The 14,549-nt window shown below is 43.8% G+C and overlaps 1 protein-coding gene across 1 annotated transcript in view; it reads right to left on the reverse strand.

Annotated features, from left to right (window-relative positions):
• Nucleotides 1–14,549, reverse strand: part of VOPP1 (VOPP1 WW domain binding protein) — a 106,977-nt gene that overhangs the window by 52,737 nt on the left and 39,691 nt on the right. Inside the window, exon 2 of the mRNA XM_080819128.1 lies at nucleotides 2,542–2,600. Within this exon, the coding sequence (XP_080675254.1) occupies nucleotides 2,542–2,600 (59 nt within the window). The remainder of the gene's footprint in view (nucleotides 1–2,541; nucleotides 2,601–14,549) is intronic.

Genomic DNA, 14,549 nt, shown 5'->3' on the forward strand with positions numbered 1-14,549 from the left:
GTCCTTGAGCAGCGTAAGCTTGCACAGAGAACACATCTGTGCCACGTCCCCTCACTCCTCATGTGCTTCAGCAGCCCCACTGGATGGAAAGCAGCGGCGAGAGCCTCCGCGGGGAAACGCGTCGCAGGCGCAGGAAAGTGACAAGCTCAGCTGGTGGAGGAACTGACCCCATGTGCACACCAAGGAGAGGCACACGGCCTTGCGGCGGGGAGGGGGGGGGGGTTTATGCACGATTTCAGTGCTGAGCACGCACAGGCCCCACGCCACACACCCAGGTCAACACTCACGCTCACATTTCATGGGGGAGCTACCGGGAACCAGGTCCAAAGGCTGGTGAAGAGTGGCGTGGCCTGGCTGTGGCGTGTGGAACTAGACAGAGGCAGTGATTCACCATATGCGGATGTACGAAAAGCAGCTGAACTGTTCCTTTCAAAACGGGGACTTCTGTTATGTGGGTTTCCCCGCAATTAAAAAGAAAGTCATGGTGTGTGTGGTTGGGGCTTTCAAATGGCTGTGGGTTAAATGACATTAACTCATGTCAGGGGCTATAGTAAATTCTCAATGTTACTATTATTACTTTTTATATTAGCTTCAGCACTCGAGTAATAGAGTGACTTTCCTTTCTTATTTTTAGAACCCCCTTCACCACTGGAAAAGAGAGGAGAGAGGAAATAAAATCAGCAGACAAAACACACTAAAGACAAGAACAGGGCTTATCTCTGGGCTCTCCGTGGATGCAAAAACCTTTTCCAAATATGGAGCGAGTAAGTAAATAAATAAAGGAACAAACAAACAAGTAAACACAAGAACAGCAATGACCTCCACCTCCCAAACTCTCAAAGACCAGGAGATGGGAGCACCGGGTGGCTCAGTGGGTTCGTGACCACCTCTCAATGTCGGCTCACATCATGATCTCAGGGTCCTGAGCCCGAGCCCGCCTCAGGCTTCACGCTCAGCAGGGAGTCGCCTGGGAGTCTCTCTCTCTCTCTCTCTCTCTCTCTCCCCCTCTGTTCTCCTGGTCCCCGCCCCCCGCTCACATGCTCACCTGAACGCATTCTCTCTCTCTCTTTCTCCCAAATAAATACATAAATAATTTTTAAAACCACCAGGAAATGATTCATCAGCTGATCTACAAGATAATTTGAGAAAGGTCTGTTTTCAGGGGCGCCTGGGTGGTCCGACCGGTTAAGGGTCCAACTCTGGATTTGGGTCCTGCGATCGAGCCTCATGTCGGGCTCTGCTTAGGGTTCTCCCTCTCCCTCTCTCCTCCTCTCCACTGCCTCCTGGTGGCACACACTCTCTCTAAAAAAAGAACTGAAGTTTACCAAGGAATATCCATTATCCTAAGAACCAAAATATTTTATCTCCATGCTCTCTCATAGCCATGTTTTTTCAAGCTGACAACTCCGTAATTAAAGCCCCTATGCTGCTGCTTTATTTTCCAAGTGGGTTTTGTCTTTTTGCCGCCACAGAGGCCTTCTGCCAGGACTCCTGCAATGTGGGGCATTAAGGACCCCTGCTTGTTGGTATGTCCCATTCCCAGGCAGGCAACCTTTCTCCTCCTATACTGGTCTCTTTCAGATCAGAAACTCCACAAGAATGGCAGGTAATAAAAATGTACATCTTGGCCAATTAAGAAATAACATTCTTTGCTACTATTATGTATTTCCTGTCCTATCTCCCTATATGCTAAAATATACAGTGTTTCTGCTCTAATACAACCATATACATTACTGAAAGATCGCATGTTTTACAAAGTTAACTACCAAAAATAACAGTTTCAGAAAAATCTGATTTCGGACATTCCTCTCAAAACCTATGGAACTTCAATACACAATAAAAATAATAATTGATAACCTGAAGAGTTCATCTGACCACCTAGGCGGGTGGAGCAGCACAGCCAGTGGCTAACTCAGCCAACATTTAAAAAAAACAAACATATAAAACAACAGGGGTAAAACACAATAATGCTTTAATCAGAGCAACACTGGCAGAGGCCCAGGCACAGGAAGAATCATAAGCTGCTCTAGCCAAGAGCCATGAAAGGCTCACTGCCCCTGACTAGGGAGGGGCCCAGGGCCAGGTGGTCTTACAGATCACCGCCAACACACACACATACACACACACACACACTCACAGCAACTGACCTAAGGACTTTTCCCTATGCAGCTCAAGTTCAGAATTCTACTCCCCCTATACTTGTTCCCTTTGCCTAGGAAATTTTGCATAAATTAGTGTAACTCCGGTCCTGCTCAGACATCTTGCCCTCTTTGACCAATTATGTCTGAGTGGACCTGTCTCCCAGAACAAAGCACCTGGCGTTTCGTGCTGTCCTCAGAGGAAGCGGTCTGAGCCAGTTGAGTGTCCTTACAGAGGTCACCTGCACGTTCGTTGAGCAGAGGCAGGCGAAACCAAGGGCAGAGGCCTCGGCAAACTGAGTTTTCCCCACCCTATAACCAGTCCTATGTCCTATGAAAGAAATAATGCCCAGAGAAAGACGTGACCACAGAATCAAACCCACAAAGAAATGCAAATACTTACATATAATATGTTGGATAGAGTCCTTCAAAATACCAGCAATGTTTTTTGGCCTCTGTGCACTGAAAATAGAAGAAAAACTTTATCAGTGGAAAGTCGTCTGCATATTGTTAAGAAGATCTGACAAAAAGACACAAGGAGGGATGAATTAATATACCTTGAAGTGTGGAAAGCAGAGGGTTAGGGGAGACAAAGGATCAGAGGGAGATCCACCCCCTGATGACTTTCTTTTGGAAAAAGATTTTATTTATTTATTTATTTGAGAGAGAAAGAGAGCACAAGCAGTGGGAGGGACAGAGGGAGAAGGAGAAGCAGGCTCCCCACTGAGTAGGGAGACTGATGCAGGGCTCCATCCCAGGACCCTGAGATCATGACCAGAGTCGAAGGCAGACGCTTAACCAACGGAGCCACCCAGACGTCCCCACGATGACTTTTTAATTTCTCTAATTTTTTAAAAGGAAGGAAAACATCTATTTCCCTATAATTTTTCTAGCCTTTATATCCCTAAATATATGGGCATGATCAATTCATTAAAAAGGTAAACTAAAGACAATCCATTTTTTAAAATTCATATGGTACCGTACTTCGAATATCTAAAATATGCTAAAAATAAAAATACAGATTACAGATATCCCCATCTCCCCCCAACCGTCATTTTTGAAAGGTATTTCCCACAGTTTTAACATTTCTAGATCTTCATATTTCAGAGTATTCCAAAGGCCATATTCAAATCATTGATCTCCCGGTGGGGCTCTACAGCTGCCAGACTTTGTAAATCAGGATTCACCTGCCAGCATCAGTGGCGCCCCCTGCCCTCGTCCCCACGGAGGAGCAACCGAGGAGGAGGACAAGGAAGGAAAACAGGTAATAGGAGCCTCCCCAGTGCTTTCCAAGGAAGTCTGACACTTGACATGATGGAGGGCAGAGCAGGTGTAATGTGACCTTGCTGGACTGACTACCTCACACACCTCCAACAGCCGAGAGAACGTGGGCCAAGTGCTGAGTGAGAGCTCCAAGCAGAAACACTCTCACGGACCTGAACACAATTTGTCTACAATTCTTCAGCTTGTGCTATCATTTTTTCTTTAATTCATGACGTCCCACATTCATGATCCAGTTCACGGGACCCTATGTATAAACAATAGGTTCAAAATATTCATAGTGCAAAGCTACCAGCATGAAAACAAGGAGAGGCAGCATGAAAACACGCCTTCTTTGGGCAAGGCAGGGACTAAATGTCTCACCCCGCCCTCTCTCCCCCCGGGGTAGCCTTCCTCTGCCTTTCCTGGCCCTAGCAGATACACGGCAATGCCCTCCTGCAACGGTCTTCCCGACAGCTCTAAGGAAGTTTCAGAAGCAGACCCCAACTCTCGAGCAGAGAGCCAAGGGAAAGGTGAAAGCAAATACTATGTGTTACACCGGCTAAATCAGATGGGTTAGGCAAAGAGCGGGAAACACTGGGTTTGTTAAAATGTGCTTCAGGACCCTCAGAAGCACACTCGGGCAGCCTGAAGTGACCCAGTTTTATTAATGGAAAATGAGTTTAATTTAGACTACGTTAGTTCCTGCCCAGTTCAAGAAATGAAGTTCAGACAGCCAAAGCAATCAATTTATTTTGGCAAGGAAGAGCAATTTCAGGTCTCTGCCCTAAATTACAATCCATTCCACTAGAGTCCTCTATTATAAGCTGAGAAACCAGGTTGTTCATCCAGGTAGCATATTAAATGTTTCTTCTTCATTCTCTGTCACTACTGGAGATAGGCACACATTCTCTGCCCTAGACACTCAACTCTCCCCAAACTGTCCTATGACTACAGGACAGCAGAAAAGAGAAGCCGACCAAGACACAGGGGCCTGCTCCCACATCTGCCATGAACAGGCTGACCGACTCTGGGAAAGGCAGCGCTCCCTGACCCCAGCTGCCTGCATGGTGGTGGTCTGTGACATACAGAGGCGTGTATGGGATCTGTGGGAATCCATGGGAGTAGGTATGAGCTTCAGAACTACAACAGGATCTATAAAAACACTGAATCATTACAGACAGCATAACTCCCAGACACTCTCGTGGGGAGCCTTCTCCTCTCTCTCCCTCTGCCGTCCCCCCGGCCTCTGCTTGTGCTCTCTCACATCCTCTCTCTCTCTCAAATACATAAACAAAATCTTAAAAAAAAAAAAAAAAAGGAAAACTTTATGGCCACACTTTCTAAACAGAAGAGAAAATACCTTTAGGACGGAGCTACCTACCATTAAAACATAGTTTCATTTCATCCTTACTTGAAATTTGCAAATGTCCAGGCAACTTCCCATTATTTTTGGTACCTGGACTTCTACAACAGCTTTCTTGTAAGGAATGTTAACACTGTAATAACGCACACATACTTCACTAAAGGTAAAATGGGGTATTATTCCATTTTATAGCTGGATAACAGGAAGAACACAGAGTCACATATTTCATTAGTCAACTGAGAACACTGAACAAGGGCTATGAAGTCCTGGGAATTTTCACTGTTGAGCCTTTCCTTCACTAAATGCTTGTTAACTGAACCCCAGGTGTCAAAGTCAGCTTGCACGCCAACCAAGAGCGTGACGGTAAGACTGAAGATTAGGCTCCCTAGGACAGGAGGTGGACAGGAAGATCCCTACTACAAACCACCTGGGGCTGAGAGCCAGGTTCTTCCAAGTGGAAGTCTACCACCAAGCCCTATCAATCCCAATCCCCAAATCTAGCAAAAGCACCAGGATTCAGGGCAGAGCCAGAAAGCTGGAGCTTTGGCCATGAGGTCAAAATGGGAGTTTGTGAGGGATGAGTCAGGGGGGTTTCCGGAGCATTCCCAAACTCTCAGAAGGGACCTCATGAGCAAGCAGAGGGGTGGTAGGGGGACAGGCAAAAGAAAGGCACTGTGCTAGGGTCCACTGGAAAAAACACCCAAGTCAAGCGGGATGGACGGATCCGTCCCACAGAAGAGAGATGAATCAAAACCTAGAGAGCCGGGTTCTCATGCTGAGAACGTACCAGCCATGGTGCCAGTCAGTCTGGACCTCAGACTTCTTATTTTGAAAACAGGACAGACTCCCTTCTGTGCTGAATTTGTAAGATGGCTTTATGAAGTAACTGTGATTGAATGCTTCGCGTGCCTGGCCAGACCAGGGTATAGTTCACCGAATCTCAGGCCCAGCCAACAATTCTATCTCTAAATGTGTGTCCTGAATCAAGCTTTCTTAATTCCCTGCAACAGATGACTTCCAAGACTCATTTTCCTGTGATCGCCTACCATCGAAGAGAAGCAGTGCTTCCAAGCCTCTTGAGAGGCGACTTCTATGTATTTAGTACCTTACATTTGCATGGAAAGTTTTCCAAAATCACCCTAAAATAAACAAGCCCTTCTCTTAAAAAAAACTCTCAGTATATAAACTAAGAAAAAAATTTTCAGGGTTATGTCCACCCTAAAAATAGGCCTACCGATTCTACCATAGTTACTGACACGATGCTATCATGGGCTTTTGAGGAATGACCATCTACTGAAACAGAAAATAAATCTGTTAGGGAAGGCCGGGTCAGCTGCTCTGTTACTGACCGGGCAGTCCCACAGCCAGGGCGCTCTAGGAGTCTGGGCAAACAGTAGGCCCTCGATGCACTCATAGTATAATATTCCTTCCACGGGGACAATGAAAGTAGTAATAAGCATAATCCTGTATTTCTCAAAGAGATCATAAGGAATAGCAACAATTTACAAACTATTGACAAAGCAGAAGAATATGCAGGATTGTGAGAAAACACATATTGTAAGGAGCAACTCAAACGAGGGTAATCTAAGATTTAGCTTGGAAAGGCTCGTGAGACATCTGTAGTCAGGGAAGAATCCCAGTGATCTATTATTCAAGGACTCGGATATTTATAAATGTAGCTGAGCTCTCCTAAATATAGTCATCCACACTCAGCCAGGATCTAAATAAGCCCAAGGAACAAATCCTTGCTAATCCCCAACAGTAATCCTCACACTGACATAAATTATCCTACATCCATCTGTGCTGAATACGGGAGGCCCCAGAAGCCACTGTTTAATAAAACGGCGCATCCTTTCCTAACCAAGGTAAAAGACAGGTTCACCACAATAACGAACGGGCGACTCAGAGAGAAACAAAGCTGCCTATGACTTTGGGGCACACGCGAGTGAAGATTAAGGGACTAAAGGATTCAAAACACTGGATTTTATCAAAATTCTACCCTTTCTCTTCTGTTCAAAGGGGGCTGGAGCAGGATCTCTACATGAATAGCAAATTGGGGACTTGGTGCTTCACTAACAGAACAAATCCCACGGGCACCTGGAAAGCAAGGATTTTTTTTCTTTTTTCTTTCTTTTTTTTTAAGCTTATTTCACTAAGTGTGTCCTGGGCAAGTAAGCCCACGACTCACTTCAAAATGGTAGGAAGGCCCTGGGAGGATCAACTTGATGACTCTCTTTGTCAAAGGGGAAGGATGTCCTGCCGCGCTTCGGTGCTGCCTTCCCATCCATCAAGGCTGAACTCGAGACACACGCCCCAGGATCGCGGCCGCATTCAGCTCCAGCCCAATTAGAGCGGACACTGACACGCCGCACAGACTCCGAACAAAGGGGGCCTCCTGGGTGCTGGCGGGGTTGCTGCTCAGGACCAGGGACAGAGGCAGAGGGCAGGGAGAGTCCTTGCTGAAGTCCAGGCAAGAACTTGTGGAGGCAGTAATGGGGTAATTACAGCAAGGTCTCTACATTTCAAATAATAAACAGGAATAAACACGCTGGAGGAAAATAGGAGTAAAAATTCCTGTACTGGAATTTTACTCAACTTCCCAAGTGCTAATTACTGAATCCTCTGGCATATGGACATTCTCTTTTTCAGAATGTCTCATCTCCAAGGAACCTTGATTTATTTTTTTATTTTTTAGAAATAAGAGTATGAGGTTTCTCATGGGAATCATTTATTAAAGGAAAGAAAGCTGAGAAACTTTTTAAACAACAGAAATGAAAGATCCTCTAGTGTCTTACAGAAAAAACCAAACAGACATTCCTATATTGCCAGCAAATAATCATTAGAGATGCAGCACTGTCTATTACTATCTTAAAGATTTTAGGGGCATGTAGACTACAAGACACAAATCGAGCCCGGCTGCATATCCCTGGGAAAATTTTGTGGACTCTCCTAACTTATTCTGAATAAAGACTCCTTGTTAGCTTTCTCTGCTTAACAGAAGAATGGTAGGGGAGCTTAATTAAGCCTGTAACCTTAATGCAAGTAAGTAAAAATCCTCATCTCCAGGAAATGAAAATTAATCAATAACCAAAATTAAAATGCAGACAATAGCAGAAAATATAAGAAGAGCTTATATAATCCAATAAGAAAAAGATAAAAAATCCCAATAGCAAGAAAAGTAAAAGTAACAGATACAATTCTTCAAAGAAGAAACCCAAACGGTCCAGAAAGCTATTTTAAGAGATAAAATTCACTAGTAACAAACTAAATGTAATTTATAAATGTAAATTATAATGGCATGGTTTTAGTTTTTTTAAATTGTTAAAAAAAAAAACTGGTATCAACTGTTGATGAGGGCATGAGGGAAAAAAACATACCACATAATAGCGTTGGAAATATTATATCACAGGAAGACAATTTTTCAATAAATAGCCAAAAACCTTGAAATGTTCTCCCCAGAGCAAGCTACACATTCAAGGCAATCCCCATCAAAACACCACCAACATTTCTCACAGAGCTGGAACAAAAAAATCCTAAAATGTGTATGGAACAGAAAAACCCCAAATCGCCAGGGGAATGTTGAAAAAGAAAACCAAAGTTGGCAGCATCACAATGCCTAACCTCAAGCTACATTAACAAGCTGTGATCACCACGACAGCATGGTACTGGCACAAAAACACATAGATCAATGGAACAGATAGAGAGCCCAGAAATGGACCCTCAACTTTAGGTCAACTAATCTTTTACAAAGCAAGAAAGAATATCCAGTGGAAAAAAAGACAGTCACTTCAATAAATGGTGCTGGGAAAATTGGACAGTCACATGCTGAAGAATGACACTTGACCATTCGCTTATACCATACACAAAGATAAACTCAAAATGGATGAAAGAACTCAACATGAGACAGGAATCCATCAAAATCCTAGAGAAGAACACAGGCAGTAGTAACCTCTTCGACCTCGGCCACAGCAACTTCTTGCAAGACACATCCCTAAAGGCAAGGGAAACAAAAGCAAAAACGAACTACTAGGACTTCGTCAAGATAAAAAGCTTCTGCACGGCAAAGAAAATAGTCCACAAAACTGAAAGGCAACCTATGGAATGGGAGAAGATATTTGCAAATGACATATCAGATAAAGGGCTGGTATCCAAGATCTATAAAGAACTTCTCAAACTCAACACCCAAAAAAACAAAGAATCCAGTCAAGAAGTGGGCAGAAGACATGCACAGACCTATCTCCAAAGAAGACTTACAAATAATGAACAGACACATGAAAAAATGCTCCACATCACTTGTCATCAGGAAAATACAAATCGAAATCAAAATGGGATACCACCTTATACCTGTTAGAACAGTTAAAATTAACAAGACAGGAAACAGCAGATGTTGGTGAGGATGTGGAGAACGGGGAACCCTCTTACACTGTTGGTGGAAATGGAAGCTGGTGCAGCCATTGTGGAAAACAGTGTGAAGATTCCTCAAAAAGTTAAAAATAGAGCTACCCCACAGCCCAGCAATTGCACTACTGAGTAGTTATCTAGTAGTTAACTACCAGTAGTTAACTACTAGTAACTAGTAGTTAACTGCTAATTAACTACTAGTAACTAGTAGTTAACTAACTACTGAGTAGTTATCCCAAAGACACAGATGTAGTGAAAAGAAGGGGCACATGCACCCACCCCAGTGTTCATAGCAGCAGTGTCCACAACAGCCAAACTGTGGAAGGAGCCAAGATGCTCCTCAAGAGATGAATGGATAAAGACGTAAAGAAAATTACTGAGTGTTCAGAAAGGATGAATACCTACCATTTACGTCAACAGGGATGGAATGAGAGGGTATTATTCTGAGTGAAGTCAGTCAATCAGAGAAAGACAATTATCATATGGTTTCATCCATATATGGAATATAAGAAATAGAGCAGAGAACCATAGGGGAAGGGAGAGAAAACTAAATGGGAAGAAATCAGAGAGGGAGACAAACCATGAGAGACTCTTAGCTATGGGAAACAAACTGAAGGTTGCTGGAGGGGAGGTGAATGGGAGGATGGGGTAGCTGGGTGATGGGCATTGAGGAGGGCATGTGACGTGATGGGCACTGGGTGTTCTATGCAACTGATGAATCACTGAACACTACATCTGAAACTAATGATGCACTATATTGGGCTAATTGAATTTAAATAATTTTTTAAAACCTTGAAATGCATCAAACTTAAGGTTTGGTTAACAAAATTATAATACATCCAAAAGATATATTAGTAGCATATGCCATCAGATTCTAGAAAAACATACAATTGTATGAGAGCACTTTGCTCAGAAAAATAAAGCCAATAAAATAGCATTACTGGGGTAGCATATAGTTGTTTTACACCACAGCAGAGAGGAAATAATATGTAAAGATATATGCCAAAGTAATGACAATAAATTATGTTCTTTGGTGGCATTAGAGAGCGTTCCTGGGATGGAGCCCCACATCGGGCTCCTTGCTCAGTGGGGAGCCTACTTCTCCCACTCCCCCCTGCTCATACTCTCTCTCTTGCTATCTCTCTCTCTCTCTTCCAAATAAATAAAATCTTAAATAATAAATAAATAAATAGATCACTTACAGAGCAAAAACAAGTGGAGTGTGGACTTAAAGAGACATTTAAAATGAGGAAATATAATTGGTTAACAAAAGCGAACATTATCCTACTACTAATTAAATAAAAAGTAATAGATGAATGAGGTTGGTGGAAAATAATATATAAAGTGGAAAGAAGGGGCACCTGCACCCCAATGTTCACAGCAGCAATGTCCACAATAGACAAACTGTTGAAGGAGCCGAGATGCACAGACCTATCTCCAAAGAAAGGTGTATGAAATAAACACTCATACAGTCAGCAATTAAAACTGTATTTATAAAAAGTTTAACATCATGAAAAATGCACATTTTATGCAGTCATTTTAAAACATATTACATACATTTAATTTGAACAATGTAAAAACAAATATGTATTTGTAGGAAAAATGGGACAATACAAGCCTAAATTTATAGTGTTATTTTGGGACAGTGTGATTTCTTTTGGGTTACTTTGCAAAAATCTCTTTACTTGAGCCTTAAACTCTTCTAACAATAATCAGAAGCTGTTGCGGCATGATGCAAAGGGCATGTGAGTCCTAAACTGGTTTAAAAGATGGGATCCACTGAAAGACTCAAAACACTTAGGCATACAGGCTTTCCTAGTCATGCTGTTTGAACACAAGAGTTCTAAAAACCATGCTTTTTTTAAAGACCGTTATCAACAAAGTATAATCATGAGACAGTCACAAGATCCAAGTTCTACCTTAATATGAGTTTTAATTTATATACCATTATGTTGGAAAACTTACACTCCTATGTTTCTCCGTTACTCTCCCATGACTACCATACTCACAACACTTCTGATACCCCATGTGTGGGGGTTTTCCCCACTCCTCCAAGTAACTCTGCGACACCAGCTGGGCGTCCTCCAGTTTAAGTCAGTTCTGACACTATGTACCAGGAGACATTAGATCACAGAGGCTAAGAGCTCAGTCCTACAGGAGTGCCAGTTCCCTCCCTCCCGCCTTGTCACCTGGGCTTCTGATCTACTGGCAATGGGCCAGAGGTTCCCACAACCCCCTTCTTAGGTTCCATTTGCTATAATGCCCCATAGAACATTTTACTCACTGTATCGCTGATATATTATAAAAAGATATAATTCAGGAACAGCCAGATGGAAGAGATGCACAGGGCAAGATAAAAAGAAGAGGTGTGAAAGGTTTCCCATGCCCTCTCTGAACACACCACTGTCTCCAAATCTCCACGTGTTCACCAACCCAGAAGTTCTCTGAACCCAGTCCTTTGGGTTTTTATGGAGTCTCCATCACATAGGCATTAGTGATAAAATCAACCACTGGTGAATCATTCAACCCCCAGCCCCTTTCTCCTCCTGGGGAATCAGGAGAAGGTCTGAAAATTCCAACCCTCTCACCATATGGCTGGTTCCCCAATCAACCAGCCTCCCCCAACCTCAGGTGCTTTCCAAAAGTCAAGTCATTAATATAACAACAGATGACTTCACTAGGATGAAAGCCAAATATGTATTTTTTAGTATAAATCACAGTATCACAAACACAAAAGTCACCCATTTTCAATGCACAGTTTGGCGAGTTTTTAGAAATCTTTCTACCTTGTGCATTCAACATCATAATCCAGTTCTAGAACATTTCCATCACCCCAGGATGTTCTCTCTTTTCCTGCTGCAGTCAATTCTAGCTCCTATCCCAGCACCAGGCCGCACCGATCAGTCCTTTAGCTTTGTCTTGCCTTTTCTACAAGGTTCAATTACATGAAATCATAAGCCTGTGGCCCTTTATGTCTAGATTCTGTCCAGCTAATTGTGAACTAGATCAGCAGTTCACTCATTGTTAGACTTGAATACTATTCCATTGAATGGTACGCCCCATTTTGTTTATCCATTCCTCTGGCTTGTTTCCTTGTTCGGGCTATTGTGAACAAGGTGCTATGAATTTCTGCACGCAGATCTTTCTGGGGACATATGCCTTTATTTCTTGGGTCCATCCCCCAGGAGTGGAAGTGCCAGGCCATAGCGTGACTCAGTGTTCAGCTTCTTGAGGAACCCCCACACCGTCTTCCTGGGCAGCTGAGCGGGCTTCCATTCCCACCTGCAGTGTGAGAACTCTAGTTCCTCCACATCCTCACCAACAGTTGCTGTTATCTGTCTTTGTGATCTCAACCGTCTGATATGGTACCGGTATCCTGCTGTGGTTCTGGCTGGCATTTCCCTAATGACTAACGAGACAGAGCAACTTCTCACTCTAGCTGTCATTTATGCAATGCCTATTCTCCTCCAGGTACTCGTCGTATAAAATCTCACTGAACGGCATAACAACCCTGAGAGTTAGGCAGCGTAGGTACTTACAGCCGAGTAAATGAAGGTCTCAGACAGGTGACTTAAGGTCACACAGGAGATGAGCAGGTCACCTGTGTGACACAGGTCACACAAGAGATGAGCAGAAAGTTTGGGTCTGAACAAAGTCTGCAGGTTTCTAACGTCTGTGCATGTTTTTCTGGCAGTGTACAGATGTCGCAATTTTCTGTGTCACAATAATTCATAATCCCAGGCTTTGTTATGTCTGTCACATCTCTCAAAGGGAGCCAGAGTGAGATTTATTTCAGGCATGGTTTCATTGCCTAGAGGAAGACTAAAATGACGACTGAAACCGCATGAATGACCCCACTTCCATCCTCCCAAAATAAACTTCCGGACTTATTAGAAATTACACATTAGAAGCCCCTCAAGTCTCAGCACTATCATTTACTGCATCCCCAAGAGCAGGATAAAGGACACAAGCATTAAGCAACGCTGTCCAGACTGGGCCAACCGGCTGCGAACAATCACAAACCCAAGGAGCCCAAAGCCTATCCAGGGGGCAAACCAATCACTTCCCCGCTCACAAAGTGTTCTCAGCTGCTAGAAATACTCAGAGGTGCTACTTTATAGCCCAAAACAGCACAAAGTGAACACACAAGCTGCAGCCAAAAAAGTCTATGTGACAAATTTTCCAAATGCCACGAAACATCATTCATTCAAAACCTGATGACTGGGAGATTTATTTAGAATAGTCTGAAAGCAGTGATAACAGATGGAAATAGTAGAGCTACTGTTATTTGCTGGCAATGAATGAATATAATCAACCTTAGTTATGGGCCCAATTCTTTAAAAAAAAAAAAAAAAAAAGAACAGTGCAGAGATGAAACCTTTGGATACTCTCCCTCGGGGCCTAGTCCAGGAGGGCCACCCCTTTCAGTGTGACTGTGGAGGACGAGAGCTATGTTATGAGAAGGTCAACAGACCGGCTCGGCAACCACCCGATCTCCAGCGTGGGCGCCCTGCTTGGGTGCTACACGGCACAGGAAGTGACTGAGAAAGCCTAGCCAGGCATCCCCAACCACACCACACAGTGTCCCCCAAATGGGTAACAGACATATACTGAAAACACCACTCTTCTCCAGTTGGGCCTAAATCCTTGCCAGCAGACCCAAAACTTGACCACCAGACTAATGAAAAAATTATCAGCTTCTTCTCTTCTGTTGCCAGAAACCCCTGGAAAGATTAATAAGCACAGCAGCTTCAAGAGCAAAATGCCAAAAGCTAAATACAGGCTCCTAACTTGGGCTGTGTACTAGCCTCCCTATGGGACTTCTACTTTAGAAGGAAAGCATGTTGGATTCTCTGATAGCATCCAAACTGCTCCAAGTCTGGATTCTAAGTGAGGAGCCCAAGAGCGGAAAAAGAGCTGCGATTTGGCTAAACATGGTGAGAAGCTGAACCGTGGGGTCGCCCACATTCAAAAGGCAGTACAACATACGCCTCATCTCCTGCCAAACATCTCCAGCCCATTCTTTGCCCCCAGAAAGCCCCACACCGTTGTTCCCTGGGTCTTCACCTTACCAGTGTGGCCCCACATCTACCCCCAGCACCCACCACTATTTCACCCAACAGCAACTCACCCTTCAGCTCTCAACTGCCATGTGAATTTCTTCCTAAGCCTGAATGTAGAAGGAGAACCCTGGGGCCACCCCCAATATGGCCCGACCGACCATTTACACACTCTGGACTTGTCCTCTGCAGGCACGCCGAGTTCAGTAACAGGCTGTTCAATGGGGCTCACTGCCCCCTTATTCTCCAAAACACAAAGGCAGGCACGTATCAGCGAAACCCACGTTTGGTTCCCTAACGCGGCCACACTGCTTTGCCCACACA

The sequence above is a fragment of the Martes martes genome, assembly GCF_963455335.1.
Source record: "Martes martes genome assembly, chromosome: 11".
Lineage (NCBI taxonomy): Eukaryota > Metazoa > Chordata > Mammalia > Carnivora > Mustelidae > Martes > Martes martes.